Below are 13,596 nucleotides of genomic sequence, written 5' to 3'. Positions count from 1 at the left end.
TAGACAAAGGAAACTTAAATGACAGAACAAGGAACAGATGAACAAAATGGATTCAATTACCTTTGGTGCCAGGAAGATTGTGTGCAATAGCCACCTTCTTCTGCTGAAATTCTCTTAATTTCACAATATTATCTGTAAGTAGGTATCTTTTAGCTAAAAATTAGAGAAAGAAAAATAAAATCATTTTGACTAGAGTGGAGCTTGACTGCCTCTCATAACTGATCTTATTTATTTTCATTTGGTACAAATACTCCATCTAGATGGGTACAAATATACCAGTCACCCTAGTTAGAAACAAGTCTCCGAACTACCAGAAAATGCAAATCCTCAGCAAGGCAAGTAATGTTTGTGTGTGTAAATGAAGCTAGTGATTGTGTGTGGGGATGGGTTGGCAGGAACCTGGGATCTGAAAGACATATTGCCATTCACTAACTGATTAAGAGATAATAAGGGAATTTTTTAAAAAACTAAATGCTATTGTTTATGTAGAATAAGAATATCTAGTTTTGGTATATGTAGGTAGAAGCACATAGAGTAGTGGAAAAAGTTAGAGGGTGATCATTGGAATTTCCAGTTCTGTCACTTGTGAAATGAGGAGCATTGCATCTCAGATTTGGCTTAGCAGTATCCTCAAGAATATCAGAAATCACTGATCACAACTTAGTAAAGATGGGTTGGGGGACATCATCATTTCTTTAGGTTGCTGGGCTGTGCACGGGGTGGAGCTTGGCCAAAGCACCATTCACTAAAAGTGCTCTGGGTATTGCAATGACAAGGTAACAATAAAAATTTCTATGTGGAAAGCCAGTCCAGAGGAGTTACAGTGGGACTCTATGGGAAGGCTGCCTGTGTTCAAATCTCTTCCCTATCACTTCCCTCTGACCTTAGGGAAATGAGGTCTGATTTGCTGTTCCCGCCTCTGTAAACAGAGAAAAGAATAGTACTCCGTCAAGACACGAGAAAAAGGATGTGTGCAAAATGCATTAGAATAATGCCTGATACAAATGCATTAGAATAATGCCTGTTACGTATTTTATCATCACTCATCGGGATTTTGAACTTCAATCATCTTCATAAAGTTATTAAGTTTTAAAGTTATTAAAGTTAGTTATTAATTATTAAGTTATAATTTTACAAATGAAGAAATCCGTTCAAGGTCTTCCAGATTGTTAGTTGCAGAGGTGGGTCGCGGCTCCCAAACTGCGGGACACTACAACCAAAGCGGGAAGGGGTGTTTTTGGAGAGCAACGTTGCCCTATCCAAGGGAATACTACAGCTCCAAGGTCAAGACCTGAGCCCGGCTTCTTTGGTTCTCAGGCACGTAGCTGTCCACGGCACCCAGGGGCCACCACTGCACCCACGCGCAGCCAGAGGGCCAAGACACGCTCGGCTGCCCCAGACTAGTAAGTACCGCGGCACAGTTATTGCTTCAAAGTGATGCCCGCTAAGGGATAGAGGTCCCTTCTTTCTCATCCCTCCCTCCTTCCCGGCCCGAGGCCGCGGATACCTCCGAGAGGGCAGCGGCAGCAGCTGGAGCCTGAACCTCCCACCCTAGGATACACCAAAGACCGCAGCGCCTGTGGCAAGGCTAGCTTCGGTGGCCGAAACGCAGCAGCCATTCCGTCCCGGGCCGCACCAACTGCGGAGCCGGGGGCGCGGAGAGCCAGCCCGACTGGAACCACCTCTTCCTCTCCCCGTATCCCCCCTGGACCGGCGTTCTCCTTGGTATGCTCCAAGATGGCGGCCTCCATGGTGCGGCGCGGGATCCTGCTGGCGGGGAAAGTGCCTCTGCCTTGCCTGTCCCTGGCAGGTTGGTGGCTGGCTGCTGCCTTCGTGGAGCTGCTTCATTAGATCCCTGAGAACTCTGTCCCTTGAGTGAAGGGGGTGATGAGCCTTCAAAAGGAGAGGAGATGCTTCTGGGATCTAGTTGCTAGAGAAAACAGTTGGGGTGTTTGATAACACAGTAAGGGGAGATAATATCTCTGATCCATCTCCTTTTGTAAAGTAATAGTGTCTGCCCATCCAAAGGTATAAAGAACAGAGAAAGTCCAGGCGTGGGTGTTTCTGCGTGTGATTTGTGTCAGGGTGGTTGTCTTTTGCCGGCTCTGAAAAGCTCGAATGTGTCCACCTCTGGGGCTATGAAAATTTTCTCCCTCGTGAGGCTTCTTTGGAGGGACATCGTAAGCGTTCTTCTCCCCACCTAACAGCTGGCCAGAACCCCTTGTCTTCACTTGGTGGAAGAATTTTTCAGTGTATTAATCTCATTGTACCTGATGACCTTGGACACAATCTTTGACTTTCCTTTGCTACGGTTCTCTGCCTATAGACAAGGAATGCTAATAGTTACTCCTAAAAGTACTTTGATTATCTCAGTGAATGACAGCCTGCTCAAACCTGTTTAGTGATCTGCTGATAAAGACATTAGAAAAAAAAAGTTTTTATATTTCCAGAAGCTGAATCCTGACAAGTGTATGATTGTTTGATTAAAATGCAATAATCACAGTTGATGTTTCCAGTGCTTATCTCCTCTTTCCAACATACTTCCTCTAGCCCTTATAAAAAAGCAACACATACACTTTTGCTGACACTTTTTTAGGAACAGCTGTTAAACATCAAATGAAATCACAGACTTGGCCACCAAAAGTTTTCTGAGGATTAACTGATTGACCTAGCTGGTGAAAAGACTTAATGCCACATGTTAGGTAAAGTGATATGCACGGTACCAGGCACCTCAGTAAGAATTAGCTGTTGTAGCTATTTATAAGCATGTTTACTTATGGTTGTTGGTAAATGTTTCAATTTAAACAAGACCTTAGATTGTCTATTAGGGAGGATATTGTGGTTGCTTAGAATGTTAGGGACAATCATTCTAACAAGGGAATGGAGATTAGGTAAGAATGAATTGAGAGAATTTCCAGTTAGCATTTTGGTCTTAGTTTGAACTGGTCAACTCGTGGTAGTTTATACACCTGTGCTATAATATTGTAGTAGCTAGTAGCTGCATATGACTATTTAAAGTAGTGAAAATTCAATGAAATTTAAAGTTCAGTTTCTTAGTCATACTATCTACATTTTAAGTGCTCAGTAGACACCTGGGACTAGTTGCTACTTTGTTGGACAGCTCAGAATTGAACATTTCCATCATTGTATCAATAGATAGGTATATTAAACAAGCACTGGGCTAGACCATAGATGAAAAGAGTCTTGCAATTAGGAAATGAAGTCTGTAAGGGGAATAATATAAATAAGTAGGATAATGCATTATGGACCACTCGGGATTTGAAAATGCTGATAATAAGCTTGACTTTAAGTCATCTAAGCATCTTGAAACATTACAAGACAAGAAAGGAAAAATAGTCTACTTTGTACAAACTCAGGACAAATCAATATTTGAAATACTTTGGTGCTTCTAGTGATTCTCCGTAATTACATCAGAACAAAAGGAAAATTTATTGAGATGAACCAAAAAATGACCTAACGATATGAAGAGGCTAGAGGAAGGAAACTTAATTGGGAACCTACTACACAGGGGATGTTAGGCTAAGCACTTAATACTGCTTGCACATTCATTTAGATTATGGTACAAGGTAGGCATTATTTCCTCATTTTACATGTGGAGAAAGAGGCCCAAGACCTGGTGTAACTTGCCCACATTTTCATAGCATTTATCAGCAAGGCTAGGATTCAGACTTGGATTTTGCGACTCTAAAGTCCATTGGAGTCCACAGTCACACTGCTTCCCTTTGGAATCGCTGGGTTGTATGCAACTTCATGTTTATATTTTAAGGACCTGCCAAACTTTCCAAAGGGGCTGTGATGTTTTACATTTTCACCTGAAATGTATGAAGGTTCCAGTTTATCAATGGCTGTTATTATTTGATTATAGTCATCCTAGTGGGTATGAAGTAGCATTTCAATGTATTTGGCATTTCCCTAATAGCAAATGATACTAATCATCTTTCTATGCACTTGCTGGTGTGTATGTATACATGCTTGTGTGTGTACATCCTTTTGTTTTTTGAGAAACTGTTGCTCAAATCCTTTGTCCATTTTAATTTGGATTATTTGTTTTTTTTTAATTTTGAGTAGAAAGAGCCCTGGTTGGTGTGGCTCACTGGATTGAGTGCTGGCCTGTGGACCAAAGAGTTGCTGGTTCGATTCCCAGTGCAGGCATGTGCCTGGGTTTCGGGCCAGGTCCCCAGTTGGGGGTGCACAAGTGTCAACCACACATTGATGTTTCTCTCCCTCTCTTTTTCTTTCCCTTACCCTCTTTCTAAAAATAACTAAATAAAATCTTTATAAAAATGATACAGTTTGAGTAGGAAGAGTTTTGTATACGTTTAGAGTACAAGTCCCTTATCAGATATATGATTGGCAAATGTTTTCTCTCATTCTGTGAGTTTTCCTTTCACTTTTTGGATAGTGCCCTTTGAAGCACAAAAGTTTTTAATTTTGATGAAGTGGCCATTTATTCTTTCTCATTCATTCTTTGAACCTATGTTTGTTGATCACTGTCATATGCCAGTCATTGTGCCAGGGGCTGGTAAAGCAGCTGTGCCATCTTGTGAGACCTCAAATTTGGCACATTGGGTTTCTCCTATTTACCCCTCTGGTGCTGGTGTACTGGGTAAGATATTGCTGTTCACTTTATGTGAAATATGGGTAAACATGCTGATCTAAGTCAGAAATGTTTTGAGAACCAACTAATGACTATGAAACATTCGATTAATGAGTTAAGCAACAGTTCAGCCAAATTTCCAGTTTTCCTCACCTGCTTCTTAGAGGACGAATGCGTCTTGTCAGGAACCAAATTGTTAACTGTGCAGTGTTGGTTACAGTATCATGTTAGCATCTTTAAATAATGTAGTAAACTGAGCATATTACAATGATATTTTTAATAAAACGGATACATACACTGAACCTGTTGTGAAATCGTGAATGTTGAGATATTGTCCTTTTCCTCAGGCAAAAGATGCCTGCTCTCTGCAGCGTATGTAGACAGCCACAAATGGGAAGCAAGAGGAAAAGAAGACTGTCACCTCGGTAGGTGCCTCCGTGTCATTTTCAGTCACTCCATGTGTTCGTATCATATAGTCACATATTCATATGATGCTCTTATGATAATCCAATTCAGAGAAGTACATTTTGGGTCTTAAAAAGAATTAGACTTTTGTTTCACATATGGCAGAATCATTTTTGCTATCCTTCTGGGGTTTTTGTTGTTGTTGGGGATTGGGTTTTTTTTTTGCCTTGATGAGTAGTCTTCCTAAATATTGTAAACAATTCTTTTTTTTCCCATTGTTATTGTAGTCAAGTTCGTTACCCTGAAGCCTGTTTCTGTTTTACATTATTTGTGAAGAAAAATATACTTTATACTTTTATCTTTTTTTATTGTCATTTCTTAACTTGTCTTTGGAAAGCATTTTGACTCTCCTCTGTTTCATTGCCAGGTGATAGGTGGGTTTGAAAGCAGTGCTAGAATCTCATATAAACCATTTAAGAAAAACAGTTGGCTAACTTTTCATGCTGGGGGCTCCTAATTAGAGGCCCCTGTTCCCTATATTACACAGTTAGCAGCCATTCTTTTATAAATTAACAAGGCCTAAAAGAAATCACTGACCCTATAAACATTTTATAGAAATGTACATGCTACATATATATAATATTGTCTTTTCAAGATTTTTAAATTGTTATTCTGTTACAGTTGGCCCAATTCCCCCCCCCTTTGCTCTGCTCCACCCATCCCACCCTCCACTCTCACAGTCAATTCCCACAATGTTGTCCATGTCCATGGGTCATTCATACATGTTCTTTAACTTGTCCCATCCCTGTCTTTCTACCATTATTCCCCCTCCCCCCTATTTAATATTATTTTATTCACATAATGTCATTGTGATAAAGTCAGATGATTGGTGACATTTTATGGGAATAATGTAATTTTGGGATCAGTTCCAGCGTTGATGTAATATTTTCCCCCAAATTGCTTTCTCAGCTTTTTTGGGCTTATGTTAAATAAGAAGAAAGTCCTCCTGTGTTTATCAATTCTTCCAGTAACTCCGAAGCGGAGGAGCAGGATCCTGTTATAGCTACTTATAACAGCTACCTTGGGAGTGGCGGAGGGTGGGGCGGGAGTGTTCAAAGAACTCATCATTTTCTCCCTGTGTGATTGCAGGAGCACATTAAAGTTGGTCTGTGAGACCTGGAAGTGGGTGTATGGGCAGGGCCCAGGCAAAACAACTGTGGAGAGTGTGAAGATTAGTAACTATTTGTTTGCACTGATGATGTAGAATCACCATGAACAGCAGGTAGAAATGCAGATGAATACAGATGTAGTGTACCAGCAAAATCAAGTACAATTTGGTATCATCATGACGTTATCATAAGTGACACAGTTTTATTCACAAAATGGTCAACAACTCTTGGTAAAGTTCTGAATGAATCAAAGTGCTCTCTTTTCTTCTTTCCTCAGTTTACCTAGTACTTGCATTTATGGAAAATTCATCCTGCCCTCCTAGAGTACTTTATTTTTATGTGTAAAATTGAGTTAGTTTTGTTAATTCTAAACAGGTATTCTTTTAATAGTGTGAACGTCTACCATGTCATACATGGCTTGATATAGTATGTAGTATAGACTTTTATCCTCAATGCTGTAGTATGTATTATCTGACTTTTTTTTTTAAAGAAGCCAGACCCTTTTTTAATAAAATATTATTCTTTTGGGGTTTGTCTGAGATATCATGAATAGATTCAAGATGTGCTTTCCCAGTCAGAATATTGTCAATGACATTTTGTCCTTCTCCGGGCACCTCTAGAGACACCTGTTGCCCATCTGCCTTCACTGGCGATGTTAACCTTGATCACCCAGTCAAGTGTGTCTGTTTTTCCCACTGGAGAGATAGATACTATTTTTCTCCTTATGACTAAGACATTCTGTGGGGACATGTTTCAATATGCAACTATCCTGTTTATTAAAAGCTTCCCCCTAGATTTAGCATCCATTGAGGCATCTTGCCTGAATCAGTCTTTATTATGACAGTTGCAAAATGATGGTTTTCCAACTCTGTTAATACATCCACATTTACTAGTTAGTACTCAATATTTTACTATAAGCAAGAATCCTCTCTTTTATCCCATTTCTTTGAACTATATTTATCTGTTCATTATCAATATGGTCTTCTGGATTGTGGATTTCCCTTGTTTTGGGTTTTTTTAAAATGATTCATTACCATCCTTAATTATTTGGGTGATCAAATTGTCCCGTATTTGGTTGTAGGAGCCCTTTCAAGCCAACTCTCAAAGTTCCAGGTTTATCTCGTTCTTTTCCTACTCTAGCCCTGAAATTAACTACTTCTCCAAGGAGTCCTACTTCCTCTCCGTAGGGAATGGTACTAGAAGCCAAGGTCTAGGTACTAGATGTCCTCTTGTCATTGTGAGGCTTTTGCTTGTCCCATTCAGTGGACAGAGCTGGGAAAATGTGTGTCCATATATACACAAATAGATGTGCACATCCATGTGTATATGCATGCATGTGTATATCTTACAAATAACAGTTCATACTGAAACCTCTGATTCCAGTGCAGCCCCACAGGTTCTTCCTCTCCTTCCCCTAGTCCATAGTTGTGTCTCCTTCCCATACTGAAAGCTTTGCTCCCCAAGGACTCCCCAACTCTGCTCCCAGCTCCAGCAAGGACAGTGTTGTGATGTGTTGGGCAGTCTTGGCCTTGCAGGTTACTTAATTTTTCTTTTTTCTGCCTATTAAGTGCCAGTAATGCCCCACTGTCATTCTGACAGTCAAAAAAAAAAAAATCCCTGTGCATTTTATAATGCCCTCTAGGGCCATTAATACTGGAAACACTTTTGTAATGATGAAACCAACATGGGCTCAGTTATATTGCAAAGCTTGTTATATACAAATTAAAAGAAAAGGACTATGGAAATACAGAGAAGAGAATGAAGAATTTCAGATAAGCTATTGTTAACACTGTCCTAGGTATGAAGGGAAGATTAGTAAATGATATTATATTTGGCACCTCAGATGGTGTATAGTCTGCTGCCTTTTATTCTGGGACCAATATAGGGGAACGTTCTCATGGATTCCTGAATAAGCAAAAAACTGTTTGCTGAAGAATGAGCATAATAATCTGCAACAAATTAAGTATATGGGGGTAATCACCTCCTCGTCTGTTAAGATTAGCATATTTGGAAAAGCAGTGCCAGCTACCATTATTGAATACTACCTGGCCTAGAATACCCTTTGTACACCCTGAATCCTTACGCAGTCAGAATAAATTTTCCCCTGCCCTCTATTCTCACAACACTTGGTGATGCAGTGTGATGAGGTGAAGAGTCTTCACCTGGGGCTCGACACCTAGGTGTGAACCCCAGCTTTGCCAATTTTCCAAAATTATGTCACTTACCCTGTGTTCCTGGTATAAATTAGGGGTGATGGTAATGCCTGCCTCAGCTAATACCCTGACATACAGCAGGCGGTCCAGAAAAAGGTGGAAAAAACAAACCCAACCCCCTTGATTTTACCTCTAAAAAACGTAGGGGTGAATAAGGTTTCAAAACTCAAACTGGTTGGAAGGAAGAGAGGCTATTTGAGATTATTATTTTCCTTACTGTGTAATAGAATGTGATTAAAACACACTTTCGCTTCTACGTGCTATTACTACGTTTTCCCTAAGTCAAAATTGAGTGTTTGGGTTGGAATATTGGCCCCGAGAGGTGAGGGCAGCGCGCGCCCAGGCGGAGCGTGGTCAGGGCTGCTGAGGCCTGCACAAGATCAGGCAGTAGGTGGCAGTGCGGCCTCTTCGTAGACTGCTGCGCAGCGTCAGCTCTGGACCTTTTACCGCAGCCTTTCCGCTGCCTCCTTTTGCCTGTGCGTAGGGGTCTGCCCTCAAGTATGTGGAGTGCTGTGATTGGGCACGGTGATCAGTACGGGCTCGCCGATTGGCGAAGGGAGGAGAGACAGGATGAAGCTTTACTCCACAAGTCCTCATTGGAGGGCATTGGGTGGAGTGGAGCTCGGTGGGGAGGGAAGAGGTCTGGGTCTGAATCTGCATCTGTATCTTCATCTTCATTTTCATCTTCCATTGGCTTGAGTGATCTTCCGAATACTGTGGAGGAAACGCTCTGGGTTCTCTCAGATAGGTATGCAGCTATGATGCCTCCCCTCTTCATACTCTGCCCAGCTCGAAGTATGAAGGTAGTTTATTACCAGGGAGATCTTGATTAACACCGGGATTTCTATTTAGTGAGGGAACCTGCACTGCAGTCTAGGGGGCAAACAGGCCATGAATGCAATGCAGGTCCTCAGATGAAAATCAAAAGACAGCCTCTGTTAATTACTAGTTGTGTACTGTTCTGTGTAAAGCATTTCATCTGCATCATTCCATTTAATGCTCAACAGCCAGTGAAGGCAGCTGCTGTTATTCCCCTTCAGAGATGAAATGCCACATTCTGACATTCGCTTGAGGCCATACTGTATTCTATTGCCTTTCCATTCAGAAAGCCCTTTCTCAGTGATTGCTGTACTACCTGCAGTTCCACCGTAGAGCCTTCCCTTGCGTCGGAGCTGTGGATTTCTTGCTTTAAAAACAAAATAGAACATTTTTTTTTATTGCAGTGTAATATGTACTGAAAAGTGAACAAATCATAATACGTCAATTGATAAGTTATCACAAAGTGAACAAACCTGTGTAGGATAGAACATTCATTCCTAACAACCCCAGAAGCCCTTATTGCAGCCCTCATTCTCCTCTTCAAAGGTTGCCCTTACAACACCACAGGTTAATTTTTTAATGTTTTTAGTGGCAAATCTAAAACATATACAAAAGTAGAATGGTATAAGGAATCCCCTTTACTCATCACCTGGCTTCAGCCATTCTCAGCCGTGGCCAGTCTTTACTTCCTCTCCACATTCGTTCACCTGTCCTGAGCCTTTTGGCAAATCACAGGTAGCATGTCATTTCAGCCATAAGTAAATTATATTTGAATAAATTTGGTCTTGTATACCTCTAAAAGATAAGGTTATTTTAAATACCACCATGACCTATTAATTAATAATTGTTTAAATATGAAATACCCAATGTTCACATTTCCATGATACTCCCCTAGTTTTTTTAATGGTTTGATTGAATCAGGATGCATGTAAGGTGTGTACAGTGCAGTTGGTTATGTTGTTGACCCCTCCCTTCTCTTGCCTTTTTAAAAGTCTTTTTTACTCTGGCTGGTATAGTGCAGTGGACTGAGCCCGGGCCTGTGAACCAAAAGATCACGGTTCGACTCCCCATCAGGGCACATGCCTGGGTTGCAGGCCAGTTCCCAGCAGGGGCCAGTTCCCAGCAGGGGATGCACCAGAAGCAACCATACATTGATATTTCTCTCCTTCCCTTCCAAAGATAAAGAAATTTTAAAAAATGAAAGTCTTTTTTAATAGAAATATACAAAAGTAGAAGGAGCCCCATGTACTGTCTCCAGCTTTAGCAGTTATCAGTTCCCTCCTAGTCTTGTGACCAAACGCACGTCCTGCTGCCTGCCCTATGAAAGCCCTATGAAAGCCAGGTGTAAAGGTGCTGGTGTAAAGGAAGGTGGTTTATTTGCAAACCCTGGCCATCTGGAAGGTGAGGGACTCAAGTCTCAAACCCCATCTTCTGGAAGATGGGGCTCATGTCACAAAGCCCATCTTCACCTCTGGTGAAGGCAGAGTTTACATTGGAGGCAGCAGTTTTTTTGTGAGAGGAGGGAAAGGAGAGAAAGAACAAAGAGATCAAGGGAGGGGATTGAAAAGTTCCCTATGGGCAGACGAGCACAGTGCATTTCCGTAAGACAAGTGATGGCCCAGCGTGCGGCATCCTGGTTTGGTCTTCCTGGCTTCGGGTCATCCTGGATCCCTGGTTAAAGGTCAGCAGATTTCCCAGAGCTGGGATGCTGGAAGATGGGAGTGTCCATCTTTTGAAACTAGTTCCTAGGATTTCTTATACAAACATGCTGTTCATTTACAAGCCGCTTACTAGTCAGAGTCAGCACTTACAGAAACAATATCAAAAGAATGGGGGGAGGTTACAGTTTCCCACTGTTACAATTTTGCTGTTACAGTCTTGTTTCATCAATTCCCTACTCCATTACTGGATTACTTTTTAACAAGTCCTTGTTATCAGATCATTTTATATGTATTTTGATATGTACCTCTAAAAGATACAGGTGTTTAAAAAATAACTATAACACCATTCTCGTGTTTAAAAATTACTAATCCCTTAACATCATTTTATATTGCATTAATATTCACATTTCTCCCAAATATATTATAGATTTCTTTTTAAGTTATAGTTTGTTGAATGGGATACAGCTAAGGTCCATGTTTGTAATGTGTTGAAAGGTCTCTTAAGTACGTTTTAATCTGTAGGTTTTCCTCTTTCTTGTAATTTATTTGTGGAATAAAACGAGGCCTTTTGTTCTCTATAGGTTCCCACATTCTGAATTTGCTAGTTTATCCGTATGGCGGTTTTAATGTGCTCCCCCGCCTTCTGTATGCCCTACAAAACTGGCAGAGAAGGAAGCTGGATCAGATTTAAGGTCTTTCTGTTTCTGTTTGTCTTTTGGCGTGAATACTTCATAAGCGTTGTTTACTTTTGTCAGGAGACACACAGCACATGGTTGTCCCTCATGTTAAAGGTCATTCATGATTGCTGCTTAGATCCATTATTTCACTGGGGGCTGCAAACTGTTGCTTTTTAATTCTACCATTCCTTCCTCATTTATTACCCAGAAAATGTTTGTAAAAGAATTTCTTTTTATTATCAGTTCAGTTATCCTGAGATACACTTTGTACGGAAGGGACAGTTTTCAGTAATAAATTGAAAACTGTCCTTACCATCCTCCAGTGATGATCAATAAGGTTTTGTTTTTGTTGTTTTTTTTAAAATATCATTATGAATTCATGGATTTAAGTACCGCCCTCATTTTAACCCATTGGGGTCTGTCTATAGAAACTTAGGAGTTCTTGGGCTTTCCAACTCAAGTCAGATGATTTCAGGTTTAGACTGTTTCTGTACTGGGGTTGCCTTGGTTAAAATAAATACTGAAGTAAAGCATTGCCTCTGAATTCAACTAGGCAGATCTGTTGTGGAGGGGCAGAGGGAGTTATTAGCACTAGCCAATTAGCAGCTGTTGATTTTCATACTAGGATCCACAGTGAGTAGGGTTTAGGAGAAACCAGCTGCGGAAGCTGAGTATGGTTCGGGTAGACGGGCAGGCGTGATGGGGAAGCTCTCTAGGTTCTGTGGGAGGAAGTCTGCGTGGGTCACCCTGCTAGGGAGAAGGGCCCTGGTGACTTGAACTGAATTGGATTCCTGAGCCCTACTGACCTAAATATTTTATTTCTGATTTTTCAGTTTATAAGTAATCATAAAATAAGGGACATCTTTGGGTTTTGGTTGCTTTGTGTGTGTGTGTGTGTTTTACATTTTACTTTGTTTTTATAACAGCATGTTAACTTAAAAAGTCACAGAGGTAGAAGAAGTGAGTTACAGAAGGAATGGGCTCAGGAAACATGTTCCAGAGGCCAAAGAAGGGCCCTCGGAGATTAGGAAAGGGAGAGAGAAGGAAAGTGCTCCCGGGGAGAAGGGGTGGGAAAGGCATTGGCATGCTGCATCCGGAGATTAATTAATTTATTTAGTTTAAGAACTCCCTTTCCGAAACCAGAGTGAAGCATACCACTGACACGTTTGCATTCGGTTTGAAACTGAGCACGAGGCTCATGTCTTCCTGACACTTCTTCCTTCAGCCGCGGTTTATTTGGGGATGTCATCAAATCCTGCTCTTGAAGCCTGATGGGGATTTTGTGAAGCCTGCCTGCCTGACTTGGGCAGTTCTGTGTTTGCATCTCCCTGACGTCTATTCATTGTCCGGGTTTCATATTTGTCATCTGCTTGCTGTTCTGGAGATGGCCTCACTGTGCATATCATCCTCCTTCAGGCTCATTTTCTTAGTGTGTGTGTACAAAGCTTGCCTTCATATTTGTCCTTCACTGGAACTATTTGTTTTAAAGTTTCTGGTAACATACAGAGAGACAAATAGAAGTTAATCTAAATATCTGTATTTAAAAAGGTTCTTAAATTAGCTTTTTCTCCTTCCTTCTTTTACTTCTATACATTTTACATGTTATCTGTCCGTGTTTTTCTTTTTAAATGTGGGAAACAAGACCCCAGTTTCTGCCTTTTTTCCAGATCACTTCTTTTAGAGAGTGTGATAGTGTATATGGATGGTTCTTTCTTACGTGAATTAGATTAGGCGCACAGACGTTTCTAAGTCTGGAAAGAGCTTACTGTTGACCGAATGGATAACAATGATGCAGTTACATAGGAATCATGAAAAGCTGAAGCCACTTAATAGTTTCTCACCCGAAGTTCCCAGGATTCAACAGAGGACTCATCTTTGCTTTAATGAACTTCCTCTTTACAACTTTGACTGGCATAACACCTTCTTTTATAGGAGGCTTCTTTCCCAGCACATCTCTGCTATAGATTTTGTGATCATTAAGGAGATTGCCTTTTTTCTCCCGTAAGGATTTTTATGTACTTTGAGGCTGTGATG

General features: G+C 40.9%; 2 protein-coding genes across 2 annotated transcripts in view; one reads left to right on the top strand and one right to left on the bottom strand.

Moving 5' to 3' along the window:
- Positions 1 to 1,687, bottom strand: part of PTCD2 (pentatricopeptide repeat domain 2) — a 29,758-nt gene extending 28,071 nt beyond the window's left edge. The window contains exons 1-2 of the mRNA XM_053657303.1: positions 1,508 to 1,687; positions 61 to 153 (exon numbers count right to left, since the gene is read on the bottom strand). Coding sequence (XP_053513278.1) covers positions 61 to 153; positions 1,508 to 1,619 — 205 coding nt within the window. The 5' untranslated portion in view covers positions 1,620 to 1,687. The remainder of the gene's footprint in view (positions 1 to 60; positions 154 to 1,507) is intronic.
- A 14-nt stretch (positions 1,688 to 1,701) lies between these two features.
- The window catches only part of MRPS27 (mitochondrial ribosomal protein S27), an 80,060-nt gene continuing 68,165 nt past the window's right edge, over positions 1,702 to 13,596 (top strand). Inside the window, exons 1-2 of the mRNA XM_037149061.2 lie at positions 1,702 to 1,810; positions 4,966 to 5,043. Of these exons, the coding sequence (XP_037004956.2) occupies positions 1,738 to 1,810; positions 4,966 to 5,043 (151 nt within the window). The 5' untranslated portion in view covers positions 1,702 to 1,737. The remainder of the gene's footprint in view (positions 1,811 to 4,965; positions 5,044 to 13,596) is intronic.

The sequence above is a fragment of the Artibeus jamaicensis genome, unplaced genomic scaffold (genome assembly GCF_021234435.1).
Source record: "Artibeus jamaicensis isolate MK-2021 breed Jamaican fruit bat unplaced genomic scaffold, CSHL_Jam_final scaffold_369, whole genome shotgun sequence".
Classification (NCBI taxonomy): domain Eukaryota; kingdom Metazoa; phylum Chordata; class Mammalia; order Chiroptera; family Phyllostomidae; genus Artibeus; species Artibeus jamaicensis.
The sequence above is the reverse complement of the archived record's forward strand: the minus strand, read 5'-3'. Positions and strand labels throughout refer to the sequence as shown.